The sequence below is a fragment of the Zootoca vivipara genome, chromosome 12 (assembly GCF_965207765.1).
Source record: "Zootoca vivipara chromosome 12, rZooViv2.hap1.1, whole genome shotgun sequence".
Lineage (NCBI taxonomy): Eukaryota > Metazoa > Chordata > Lepidosauria > Squamata > Lacertidae > Zootoca > Zootoca vivipara.
In genome coordinates this window covers 17,056,710-17,070,733 of record NC_142595.1, presented here as the reverse complement: position 1 = coordinate 17,070,733, position 14,024 = coordinate 17,056,710, and the positions used below count along the sequence as shown (strand labels likewise).

The 14,024-nt window shown below is 46.9% G+C and overlaps 1 protein-coding gene across 1 annotated transcript in view; it reads left to right on the top strand.

Moving 5' to 3' along the window:
- Positions 1-8,160: 8,160 nt before the first annotated feature.
- Positions 8,161-14,024, top strand: part of PLXDC1 (plexin domain containing 1) — a 62,848-nt gene continuing 56,984 nt past the window's right edge. The window contains exon 1 of the mRNA XM_035134960.3: positions 8,161-8,516. Within this exon, the coding sequence (XP_034990851.3) occupies positions 8,417-8,516 (100 nt within the window). The 5' untranslated portion in view covers positions 8,161-8,416. The remainder of the gene's footprint in view (positions 8,517-14,024) is intronic.

Here is a 14,024-nt window from a genome sequence, read left to right as displayed (position 1 = left end):
GATTGATGGCAATGCAGCCCAACTTCCCCAGAGGACCCCAATCAGAATTTTAATTAGAACTTAGCATGGGGGAATAAAATCAACCCCTGTGATAGCCCACCTTAGAGGACTCATTGGGCTGACCAAAACCCACCCTCTGGAGACGCCCATCTGCAAAGTAAGACAGTATGACCTACTCCCAATTCAGATGGATAGCTCAGTTGGTTAGAGCACAGTGGTGATAATGCCAAGGTTCTAGGTTCCATCCTCATAAAAGACAGTTGCATATCCCTGCATTGCAGGGGGGGTTGGACTAGATCAGGGGTAGGCAACCTAAGGCCCATGGGCCACAAGCGGCCCATGGGGGTCGTTTAACTGGCCCATGAGCCGCCCCTGAACCGAGCTGCCCACTCGACGAGTCCCCACGCACTGTGCTAAACCTGCGCAGCGTGCCATGGGGACTCTCTTCTGTGGCACCGGAAATTGCATCTGCGCAGACGCTAGAAATCGTGTCTATGCAGATGCAGATGCCAGAAATCATGGGTGCGCATGCTCACACACGCCCACAATCCGGCCCATGGAGGGATCTCTGCTGGAGTGAACCTGCCCAGGCAAGGTAAACCTTGCCGACCCCTGGACTAGATGATCCTCGGGGTCCCTTCCAACTCTCTGTGCTCTAGAAGGATACCAGGGTTGACGGTTTTGAAGGGATCAAGTAGAATCAACAGGGTCACATTGCCCATCTCTCTCCTGGCAAAGGCAACCAAAGTAGTACTGTAGTGTCCTTTTCCAAAGCCAGACCTCGATCCCAATTGAAATGGATCTAGGAGCTTAGTCTCATCCAAAAGAGCCTGGATCTATTAAGGGTGATGGGAGTTGTCCAAAACATCACCGGGGTGTGGAAGGCTGGGATATAGGGCACTTCAGGGGCTTCAGTCAGTCTTGTGTACATTTTGTGGGGAAAGATCTATGCAGAAGGACAACCTGCCAGTAGGAAAAGTCTCTCCATCCCACCAGCCCACCCCAAATCTCTCTCGGGCCACTAAGAATTCATAGGGCGTCCTGCAATGCTGTAACTTTGCATACCACTTATTAGGAAGGAATTCCGTTGTGTAGTTTTGCATCATGCAAAGCTGTTGTTCTTGCCTTGCTTGTGCTTAATCTCATCCCTGCCCAGGTAACAGGCAGGGCCGGCCCAAGGCATTTCGGCACCTGAGGCAACCCCCAAAATGGTGCCTCCCTCCCTGCCTGGGAAGATCTACATCAAGGACAAGCAGAGGAGTGCGGAGAAAGACAACCCGACATTGGGATCTGATGACCTTGCCGCCTGAGAGAGTCACCTCATCTTGCCTCATGGGTGGGGCGGCCCTAGTAACAGGATGACTTGATAGCCCTGGAAAAACATGAAGACTTGCAAATCAAGGCTGCTCAGATCTTTTACAATGGGGGATTTGTAATCAAATATTTGGCAGGTTATTTTGAGTCGATATCAAAGCCTCACTATACGAAAAACATGGAAAAACAAATAATAACACAGAACACTGACTACCTTATTCCTTTTGTGTCTCGGTTGCTCTGCTATAACTAGAAAGTACATTTCTACTGTCCGGCTGCCATCTTGGGTGTTGTGGAGGAAAAACCCGCTTTTCTCCTCACTTGTAGTAGTGCAAAAAGGTTTTATAAAACAATAATGGGATGTTTCCCCTCATAATGTTGTGTTTAGCCTATCGGTCTACCCAATGCTATTTTCTATCTCTCTATATATATATAGAAAAAGAGGTGCTGGAATTCAATATGAAGACCTCCCGTGTTCTCTTATAACGACAATGGCGCCCATCTGAAAGGTGCTGGAACTGAGTTCCAGTGAGTTCTGGCTAAAAAAAGCCCCGAGTCTACCAGTTGAGAAATATCTGCAGGCCTAAAAGCTTTGTAAAAAAAACAAACAAACAAAAACCAACAACAACAACAACAACAACAACAGTTCAGGTCTCTAAGCAAAGCATAAGATTCAGCTCTCGGCATTGTTTAAAGAAGTCGTGGATTTTGCTGGGATTGTGGTTTGAGGTACAGGTGTGGCAGAATTAAGCAATATATAGGGTTTTCACCCCTAGATTTAAGGGCCCAAACCTAAGGGTGGCCCCTGGTGATATCATTAAGCATGACACATTTATCACATGAAGGTACCTGAAGAAGTGTGCATGCACACGAAAGCTCATACCTATGACAAACCTAGTTGGTCTCTAAGGTGCTGCTGGAAGGATTTTTTTTATTTTTTGTTTCGACTACGTCAGACCAACATGGCTACCTACCTGTAACAAACATTTATCACAGTTCAGCACCTGAAAAGGAAGTGCAGAGGTATTTGCACATATGCTTGTTGTGAACTGCTCTATAGTTTGGTGGTTTACCTCCTCCCCCTTTACTTTTCAAAAGAATCTTTCTTAAATTTCTTAGACGTAAGTAAAAACTAAAAAGGAAGAAAGAAACCAGTTAGGCGCATGACTGTGTATAGGCATGGCGCAGGGAAATAAATAATTTGATTTAAACGGCAAAAAAGGGGTGCAAAAACAGCATGAAAAGAGCAATGAAAACTAGCAATCCCAGGAGCCTTTGCAACTGCAATCCCAGAACCCTTTGCAGCAACCATTGAGGTCTGGGGAGAGTTTTGAAGGTTGGGAAAAGAGGTTTTGGAGGGAACGTTTGTGGTGGAATTTGGCGGGTTTTTTGGCAGAGTTTGACTGACAGCCACCATTCATGCCCGTCTGGTAAGTGCTGCTGGTTCTCTCAAAGGGTTTCCAGAGACTTAAGAGGTTGTGTGCAGGTTTTTTAAATGGCATAAGTAGAATGTCGCCTGTACAGTTTCCTTTCTCCGGCATATATTTCCTTCACACTATTTTCAAGGTTTCAAGAGGAAGAAAGCGCTCCAAACGTCCATAATGGTGGGGGCAGGCATAATAAAATGCTTCCCGTGTTTCCTCAAATGGGTCCTTTTATCTTTTGTCCCCTGGTTGCTATTTTTGTGTTGTTTTTCCCCCTAAAATAGCACCTGGCTAATATTTTAATTTTTTTTCTCCACCACTGGTTGATATTTACGTTTTGGCGCGTCTTCCAGCTCTGAGCTGCAACCACTTGTGCTACAACTCCCCACCTCCCAAATAATAACCCCTCTTTTCCCTCAGCCGCTATGTCCGTTTGAGACTTCGGAGGTAGCTAATGGCAACGGCTGGGGAGGCATTGGCCCAACCTCCCTAGGCCTCACAATAATGGCAGGCGGCTTTTCTGCCACAATTTACGATTAAAAATATCTGCATCGTGTACAAATGGGTGGGCGGATGTCACAGCATAAACTTGGATGAATTGACCTTCCGTTATCTGTCTCTGAAGGAAAAGGCAGAATGGACGCTGCAGGTAGATGTATTTAGAAGTATATTTATTTAGAAACGTCAGCTGGCTTGCACTTAAAGCCCTGCACAGTTCTCTTCATCGCTTTCGCGGCAAGTGGGGGTCGTGAGGGAGTCTTCAGGCAGCCCTACGGCACCCCCTCCAATATTTCTCCAACAACAACAACAATTTTATTATATACATGACAGCCATCTGACTGGGTTGCCCCAGCCACTCTGAGCAGCTTCCAACAAAAAAGTTAAATACACAATAAAACATCAACCATTGAAAACTTCTCTGAACAGGGCTGCCTTCAGGTGTCTTATAAAAGTCAAATAGTTCACATCGGATTTGGGGGGGGGGGCAGTGCCGGATTTATGTATAAGCTAAACAAGCTATAGCTAAGGGCCCCACTCTCTTGGGGGCCCAAAAAAAAAAAATTAAAGGGAAAAAACACCTGGATGTGCATTTCCAAAATATAAGATAAAAAACAAATAAAATAAAACCTACATACTGCAACAGTGTTTTGCTTTGTGTTGTGTAGGCTCCTATGATGTAAGTCATGGGCCCCGCCTGCTAGCCTGCTCCCTAAAATATCACCGGTTTGCTCATTTCTTTATATAGGGTGCCTACATTCTGCATGGACTGGTTGCCTATTAGGTCCATAAATTACCATATAGCATATATTCAACACAAAAAACCAGCGACAATTTGTTGTTGACAAAGGACAGCTGGACATATAAAGGGCCCCATTACCTTCAGTAGCTTAGGGCCTCAAGGAACCTAAATCCGGCCCTGCTCAGGGCAGGCACCACTATGGAGAAGGCCCTCTGCCTGTTTCCAAAGAAAATAGGGGCATCCTATTCCATCCACGTGCTGTGATAGGAGTAAAAATTGTAGTGAACTTCATTCCCAAAACCAATAACAAACTACAGCTCCCAGGGTTCTTTGGGGGAAGCCATGGGTTTTAAACGTTTGGTGTGGATGTGATGCTTAGTCCCAGGCAGTGTCCCTTGTGCAAAGACCAGGCCTTCTCTCACCATGTTCCCATGTAGAAGACTTGTATTCAAAACAGTAGTTATCTGCTGCTTGCCCTTAGGACAAGGGTAGGCAACCTAAGGCCCATGGGCCGGATGTGGTCCAATCGCCTTCTCAATCCAGCCCGCGGACGGTCTGGGAATCAGCATGTTTTTACATGAGTAGAATGTGTCCTTTAAGTTAACATGCATCTCTGAGTTATTTGTGGGGCCTGCCTGGTGTTTTTACATAAGTAGAATGTGTGCTTTTATTTAAAATGCATCTCTGGGTTATTTGTGGGGCATAGGAATTCTTTCTTTTTCTTTTCTTTTCAAAATACAGTCCGGCCCACCACATGGTCTGAGGGATGGTGGACTGACCCACGGCTGAAAAAGGTTGCTGACCCCTGGATTAGGATATGGAGGCTGTAGCTTCCTGGTGAGCTGTTGTGCTCCAGTTTTTCTTCTTGAGGATTAGCTCCTGTTAACTTGCTAGGCCCCATGCTACAGTTCATTCATGTCCTAGTCATTCAATTCTTCTTCCGCCTCCTCCTTCTCCTTGCTTCACTTTGTGAAGAGAACTCACCAAAACATCCCCACGCTGTGACTAATTTGTGTCGCAGAAAAAATCAAATAGGTGAATGAGACACTTCTGCACCCATGGTAACAACTTCCAGAGACGGTTTGTTTTGCAGGAGAAACAGCAAAGAATGTTGTGGCATCTTACAGACTGGGGCATTTATTATGACCTGAGTTCACAAAAGCATCTGCCATGTGCTGATCTTTAAGGTGCCACAAATTATTTCCTTACCATTTTCTTTCACACCCATAAATGGCATTAGCACGGAGGGGTTAGGAGTTGTTATTCAAGACTAGAAATCCTCATTAAGCCTCTGGTGAAATGACCTTTTTTTTTTCTGGTAAGGCTCCAGAACATTTTGCAACTGCACGCAGGCAGAAATTCTTCATGGCAAAGCACAAGACGCTTTATGCATTTATTTCTTTATAACAATATTTGTAAAATCATAAAAACATCAAAGCAGTTTACAACAATAGTACACAAGTATGGACACACATACAAAAAACAACAACATCCAGGTTAAAAAAACCCCCACAAATACCAGAGAACATTAACTATGAAAGATTTTCTTAGTTGCCTACATAAGCCTAGTGGCACAGAAAAGTTTTCAGCAGACATTGGAAGATTAAATCAAAAGGCACCGGCTGCATCTCTATTGGAAGAGCATTCCTGCAGCGGAAAGCACATTTTGTGGTGGTTTTGTTACTTTGGGGTTTCGTATTTACTCCTGCCATTTTTGTTGTGCATAGATGCCCTTCTCCAGGCCATGCATCCACAGGAAGCTCTGGGCAAGGCAGTGTTATGAAAAATGTGCCCCAAAATGCGTTGCCTTTTAAGAAGGACAGACGCGGGTCGGAAGCTCCAAAATTTGCACTAAGTTCAGCTCCGCCGGGAAAATGACAGAGACCACACGATGCTGTCAGGAAAAACAAACTGATCCCTTTATTGCAGAATGCAAAGCTACAGCTGTAGGGTCCCTGCCTCTGGAAAGAAGGAAGGAACCCCGGGAAATGGTAAAGTCCCCTTATATACCCTCCTGTCCCTGCATGGAAATCTCTGGACTGGGAGGGAGGGGGAGACAAGGGCAACGGGTGGGGGATCGGATTAGCTGGGTGCGGAGATGACTTTTCCTTTCAGATGGAGAGATGTCAATTGCTCTTCTCCTGTCGCTGATGGTGCTCCCTGTTGTTTGGCAGGAAGGGCAATCAGTCGAGATGGGTGCAGAGGTGGGGCAGTTCCTGGCGATTTCCATGGGGTGGAAGTCCGCCCGGCAGTGTTTTCCTCCAGGCCATGGAAGGGTGGGCTACGTTGAGGATGGCAATATATTTGAATAAAGTTGTTCCAGCTAATCCCTCTATTGTCCGTGTGTCCTTGAATGGGTATAGGGTGGTAGTAGGGCAAGGTTCAGGTGGGTTGAGATCATACAGGGTTCATACAGAAAATATACCTGGAAAACATACCTAATGCAGGGATATCTAATTAAAAGGTAGCAGTCCTGACATATACAGTTCTAAGATATAAAACAGCAATTCTAATACAGAGGCAGCGGATAGAGATTTCATGGTAAGAGAACATATAATAGGCTGTATTATTAACTTGAGTAGAAAAGTGTCACTTTGGATTTGGGCGGTTTCCCCCCCCCCCCTTCTTCTGGAAACATTGTTTTGTTCTGGGCGGAGGGGAGGTGGAGAGGGGAAATGTGTGAGTTTATGCTAACTGTTGTGCATATGCAGATCCTTAAGCCTTCCTTCAGGCAGGGTCCCGGGGTGGGGAGACAGGGAAGATGGCATTGAACAGGATTCTGGGTATTGCAGCTGTCAAATTCTGTCACCCCTCTCTGTTCATTAATAATGGTGTCCTGCAAACCCCCCCCCCCCAATATGATTTTATAACAGCAGGATGCATCTTGCAGGTGCCACTCATCTGTTTACTTTCTGTATGATTTGTCATGGCCCAGAGGAGATTTTGTGGTGAGCAACCCCACTTACTCCTTTTTAAAAAAATAATTTCAAGATGTCACCATGCATTTATGGGCATTCTGCAAGCCAAATGACCATGACCGAATAACTTTATTTTTGTGATTTGAAGGGGTGAGTCCCCAGTCGTGGAGATATAAAATATACAATGCAATACATTCATTTGGGAGTTCAGGGACGTATGAGCTTTTGAGTTGAGGGACATGTGTAGTTGCCTTCATTTTTAGTGCTTTGACCTACATTAGCTCCCGGTACGTGTCTGAGCACAATTCAAAGTGTTGGTGCTGACCTTTAAAGCCCTAAACGGCCTCGGCCCAGTATACCTGAAGGAGCTTCTCCACCCCCATCGTTCTGCCCGGACACTGAGGTCAAGCACCAAGGGCCTTCTGGCGGTTCCCTCACTGCGAGAAGTGAGGTTACAGGGAACCAGGCAGAGGGCCTTCTCGGTAGTGGCGCCTGCCCTGTGGAACACCCTCCCATCAGATGTCAAGGAAATAAACAAATATCTGACTTAGAAGACATCTGAAGGCAGCCCTGTTTAGGAAAGTTTTTAATGCTTGATGTTTTTGTCTGTTTTTAATATGTTGGGAGCCGCCCAGAGTGGCTGGGGAAACCCAGCCAGATGGGTGGGCTATAAATATATTATTATTATTATTATTATGGAAAGGGGAACTTGTAACTAACTCCAGGACCACACTTTATTATTTATTGCTATCTTGGCCAGAAATAAGGAACATATTAAGGAAGTGACAGTGTTCCACGTTTGAGTCTCTCGGAAATGAAAGGGTCTAAAGGCCTTGCAGAAACGAAACTCTAATTTTAGGGCACCCTGTTGATGTCTTTTGATCCAAGTTGTCTGCTAAGGAGAGCATTTCCTCCCCACCCCTGTTTTTCAAAGCTCAAGTGTTGATCCTGCCCATTTAAGGTGCTGGATCCAACCCGGAAACCAGTTCCACACAAGACAAACGTGGATCTGAGCATCTTTCCCACTTGTATCACATGGGACAGCAACTGCGCAACGCGGGCGATGTAGGTGTTGCAGGCCGGTTTAGGCGCAAATTGGTTTAAGCCAAATATGCGAAAATGCCTCAAGACTTCCTTTTCTCTCTTTTTTTGCATTCATTTCTCACTGAACAGCATTGCATGGCTATGCTCCCAACTGGCCACCAGAGGGCAGGCACTCCCCCTGTTTCATCCACCTCCTTTGCTTCTCTGTGTCTCTCCCCCTCCCTCCCATTCCAAGCCCTGCTCAGCTGAGCTTTGACAGTTGCTTGCTGCAGCCCCCAAATGCTGGGTTTTCTGCCAGTCGAATTCCTTCACGGACCAGGAGGAATCTTGCGGGATCTGCTCATTCCTCGCCAGGAGCCTGGAGGTGGCAACTGCTGAGAGAAGAGGGAGCCCGGGAGCCGAGGGAAGAAACTGCTTGGGGAGGCAGAGCGGAAAGTTGTTGCCAAGAAAAGGTGGTGCTTTGGAGGGTCACAGGGATGCACCCTGAATCGCTGAAGATTTCGTGGGGAGCCCTTGTCCTGCTCTGGCTGCTGCAGGAGGAGGCTGTGGGGTCAGCAAAGGAGAGGCAAGCAGCAGGTACTACCCACACCTTCCGGGGCAGTGCCACCCTCGTGTGACACTGTGTGCAAAGTGTGGACAGGAGTGGGGTGAATGCCGGGGATGTGCCTGGCAGAGAGCATGCATGGGAGTGTGCATCTGTGAATGGACCAGGGATCCAGGCATGCTCAGGCAGCTTGAGGGGAGCTGTTGTGAGCATGCAAGGGGAGGCAATGGTGAATAGGGATCCGATCTGTGAAGGTGTGTAGACAGGTGTGCGAAATCAGGATCAAATGTGATAAGGTGGGAATGAGGTGCATGTGCATGCCTGTTAACATTTATGAGCAGGATGGACGCGGAAGTGTTGGGTGTTGGCATAGGGGCGAGGGATACATGATTCAGTATGTGCACAAGTGTACCGAAATTACTTGGGCCTGCAAACAGAAAGGGTTTAGAGTAAGTACATGCCAGACAGGAATATTTATCAGTATATGGAAGTCCTCCATCCGTGCAAAAACGCACGTGTGTGCATTCAGATGGTAGCGCTCGCAGCAATGAGTGTGAGCAGGTGTGCTGGTGCCTGTGTGTGCAGTTGGTCACCGCTGTGCACCACAATTCTGTGCAATTCTTGTGCGCACAGCCTTGCAATGTGCCTGCGTACACATCAAATTGCCCGTGTGCACTTCTGGCGATTTTGCACCAGTTTTGTAAATGGTCCGACGTTGGTTTGCCAGGTTCAGCCAATTTTGTAAAGGTTTCCTTTTCTTCAGGTTATTTTGAGTTGCGCTGTCCACATGTTTTGGAAATCCAGCATGCCATGCCATGCTTAAACCCGCAGCAGGAGCCCACTGGGATTGGCTTCACCGTGTGAATTACCCTTTTGAACAAGCATGTGGCAGGGACGTTGCTTCCAAATGTTTCATCTGCAGAGCTGCTGCACAGACTCGCTCCTCAGCAAATTGTGCTCCTACTTACAGCCTTTGCCCCAGGATACCCATTGGAAGAAAGTGGTTTTGTGTATTTGGGGCAGAAGCTGGCTGTGCACTACACTGATTGGCTGGGGGCTTAAATGACAAGCCCACCTCCACTGGAGCAGAATATATATCAGATCCATGCAGAGATTTAAGACACACACAATATATTATTTTTAAAAGGCAGGCAGACCACCTGATTCAATGATTAAAAGCATTGTAGGGAGACTTCTTTTTAAGTACTGTATATGTTCTTCTATCCCGACATTTGCCAGGATGTCTTGCCCTTGGGACCCACCTTGGGACCCAGGTGGCGCTGTGGTTAAACCACTGAGCCTAGGGCTTGCTGATCAGAAGGTCGGCGGTTTGAATCCCTGTGACGGGGTGAGCTCCCGTCGCTTGGTCCCAGCTCCTGCCAACCTAGCAGTTCGAAAGCACGTCAAATGCAAGTAGATAAATAGGAACCGCTACAGCGGGAAGGTAAACGGCGTTTCCATGTGCTGCTCTGGTTTGCCAGAAGCGGCTTTGTCATGCTGGCCACATGACCTGGAAGCTATACGCCGGCTCCCTCGGCCAATAATGCGAGATGAGCGCGCAACCCCAGAGTCGGTCACGACTGGACCTAATGGTCAGGGGTCCCTTTACCTTTACCTTGCCCTTGTATGTATAGCAGAATATAAAAGTCCATGTGTGTGTGTGTGTGTCAGTGATCCCGTTATGTGTATGTTTGTGTTCTTCTGTCCGCATAGTGAGCTTGTTCAAATAACCAGGTGCCGTTGTGTGTGACAATGATGGCAACCACCAACTCCCATCTATGTGGCATTTCAGATTGATGTTACAAAACTGCCCAGCTAAATTCGCTGTGGGTGGTGAGAAATGGCAGCCAGCGCTTGTAATGAATCACTCAGATGAGTGGTTCATTAAGAGCACAGTTTGGGCTGAAGACAAAGTTGCTGGCCTCACATGCAAGGGCCATGCTGGCTGCCCTGAGAAGAACGCACCGGTTTCCTCGCTGCTTTTGCGTGTGCATGGGAGCAAAAGTGCAGAAGTGTCTACTTGGGCACTTTTCAGCAGGTGTGAATGGGGACCAGTTCCTGTGTGCATGAAAGCAAGATTCAGGCATGTCGCTGCAACAACAGAGATGGTGCATCCGTTTCCTTCTGTGTGCGTATGTGGCACTAAACGCATTTGCAGTGTGCACATGGCAACAACAAGTGTGAATTCACTGCCTCAAGATGCGCAGCCAAGAGGTGTAGACAGTTTTAAAATGGGTTTGTGGAAGGCAGGTCTATCCATGGATTTATAGTCCTTACTGTTTCCCCTGCTGGTTGTATCTGTAGTTTGAGCTTTTTTTAATGGCTGTTTTTGTGCTTTAATTGTGAACTGCTCCAAGAGCATAAAAGGGATCCAAGTGCAGGATAACTAAATGGGACCCTCAAGGTTCAGAGGCAATATTCCTCTGAATACCAGTTGCTGGGTGGGTGTTAGACTCATAGACTCATCAAGTTGGAAAGGCCCCTAAGCACCATCTAGTCCATCCCTGCAGTGCAGGAATCCTGCCCACAGCTGTCCCTGGGGGGGGGGGCTTGAACCACCAACCTTCTGGTTAGCAGCCAAGCACACTAACCCATTGTGCCACAGGATATGGGGAGTGAAAGGCAACTCGTAGCAGTGGGAAACTGCCTCCAAGCTCTGCTTTGCAGAGGCATCTAGAATGATCACTATTGGAAACAGGAGGTGAAGCTGCATGGACTCTTGGACTGATCCAGGAAGGCTGTCCTTATATTCTCAAATTGTGTGAGCTCCTGTCGATGTCTTGAACTGAGCAGTCATAGAGCAGAAAGGTGTCGTAGACATCCCATGTTGTATTGACAAGGTACGATTTGGAGAAAAGATACACACATTTTTGAACACACAGCCCTCCAAAAAAGAAAGAAAGAAAGAGTCTTGTGGCAGCTTGATCTGATGCATAAAGTGCTGTTCTCCGTCTGTGTGTATGAGGAACTGGGCCAAAAGGCAGTGAAATGCAAGGGGAAAATTTGTGACTTGCCATATGCAGAACCAAGATGTATATAACATGCCCTCCAACATTTCTCCGACGAAAATAGGGATGTGTTGTTCTTGTTCTTGTTGTTGTTATACCCTGCCCCACTGTCTGGGTTGCCCCAGCCACTCTGGGCAGCTTCCAACATACCGGTATATAAAAACATAATTAAACATTAAACTATGTAGGGCTGCCTTCAGATGTCTTCTAAAGGTTGTATAGTTACTTATCTCATTGGCTCAAGGGTCGCATAACTCCATACCCTCCAACAAAATAATAATAAAAATAGGGACATTTTAAGGAAAAGCGGGACATTCCATGATCAAATCAGAAACCGGGACGGGTTCTGTAAATCTGGGACTGTCCCTGGAAAATAGTGACACTCGGAGGGTCTGAAATAATGTAAGAACGGATTGAACAGTTCAAAGAAGCCATTGTAATTTAGCTATGCTTTGTTATACTAGTTTCACATGAGAAGAAGGAAAGAAGCCCACAGTTCTGATTAGGTTCGGACTGAGTCTAATCAAATTTGCTGATATGCTTCTTGGGTTGAAGAACGAGGACTTTGAGGGCAGCAGCAGGAAGTCCTGAGATGCTGAAATGCCCTCCTATATGAATGTTACCCTTTTTAAAAATGAAAGATCTGTGTCTATTTATTTCTTTATTTGCACAGAGACAGACCTGTTTGTCCGACATAGACATCAGAAAGGCACTGTTGGCAGGTGATGCCATTTTTCCTGTTTTGGGATGAAAGGGCGAATGAGACCCAGATGGTATGGAGGATGTTATTAGCTCCTGAAATAGCGTTGGCATCTGGGTTAATTGCATAGCATTGCCCCCGAATTTGTATCTCTGCTAGGTGTTTTGTTGCGGTTAGTGAATTAATCACCAGTTTAGATTTAGGAGAGTTGCCTTTAACTGAGAACAGACTCACCATCCAAGGACTGTGTGAGAGAAATGTCATTTTCCTGTGAATGAGCTACAGACACAATTGATGATACAGTGGAACAGTTTTAGCTGGGAGCTTATTATTATTATTATTTATTAAATTTATATGCCACCCTTCGTTTAGAGATCACAGCTTTAGGGGACACCAGGCCACACGCTGTCACTTTATTTTCTATGCTTGCCTTCATTTAGGGCAGTCCACGGCTGCCTTGACCAACTAAATTCTTTCTGCGGCACCCCTGTGGGGCTCAGGGGCCCGGTTATGTCAACCCTTGCCTGCAGAGCGGGCAGCCTCTCACCCTTTCTCGATCAGCCTCCCCTGTGGAGTGTTCCCTCAGCCTCCTCTCCCCTCTCCTTGGGAGTCCCCCGGGCAGCCGCTGCTGCCACCCCTGTCTCTGAGCTGCCCACCCCAAAGACAGGTGCTTCCTCACACTGCCCCACAGGGGCCTGGGACTTGTCTGTCCATCCCCAACAGCAAAGGCTGCTGGACTGGCTAGCTGGGCTCCCTTACCTGCTTGCTTCAGCTCCTGGCAACCAGCACCCACTGGCCAGCTCCAGAGGCACAATTTGCCTCTGGAGCTTGTAGCCAGGACTGCTGCATCAAACAGCTGTGCAAGCCTTGGGGAGGCAGAGATGTGAGAGGGCATCGAAAGAGGGGGGGAAGGAAAGAGGGACAGGAGCCAGTGTTGCCCGTGGGACCCCTGACCATCATTCACGGCACCCTGGTTGAAAACCACTGATCTAGGGAGTTTGTGCCTGGCTTGTCAGGAATTCTTTAGATTCTTTGCTGGGGATTTGACTCCATGGGTCCCTTCCAATTCTACAGTTCCATGGTTCTATAACTTTCATGATATGTTCGCATTAGGGACTTAAAACACAGTGAGGTTGTCCCCGCCTGCATTTCAAGTTGCATTTTCACAGTATTGTTCTACAGAGAGGAGGAGATGTTTTCACCTGGCGCACATAACTTGAATTATTTCCCTGTCTCTGCAATTCCATGCTGAACTTCTGTGCATATGTGCACAAAGGCTTAAATACGAAGTGAACACAGCTTAAGTTTTCTAGGCCAGTTAAAGCTGGTTTGAAGGGGGAAACCCACACCGAACAGTCACATTTCTCAAGAAACTACAGGAGTGCGGCTAATGGTGTATGTATGTATGCTGCTTCAAAAGCTAGCCGTGGGAACGTACGGGAGAAAGCAGTAATGTGCTCATACCCATGGAAACTTCGGAACAGCTCATGGATGACATCCCCTACTTGCATCTTCGCTCTGAAATAGGCAAAGCAGATGAATCATCCTTCTAGCTCTGCCTTTATTTTTAAGGTTTTCAACTATTAGAAGTGTCAGAGCCTGCCTCATGAGACAGCTGTCGGAGAAATGGACTTCGCTGGGTTCAAGACAAAGCTAGATATAGATATAGCTAGAAAGACCATTTCTTTGTCATTTTTTCCCCTTCTGATGCCTTGTGGTTGAGTCACACATTCATTTCTTTGAGTGGCAGCCTTTGAGTGTTTGTGGTGCGAGGATCTAACAGGGATGGAAATCAATGCATAGCAGCCAGAACAACAAGCAGAAAGAGCTCG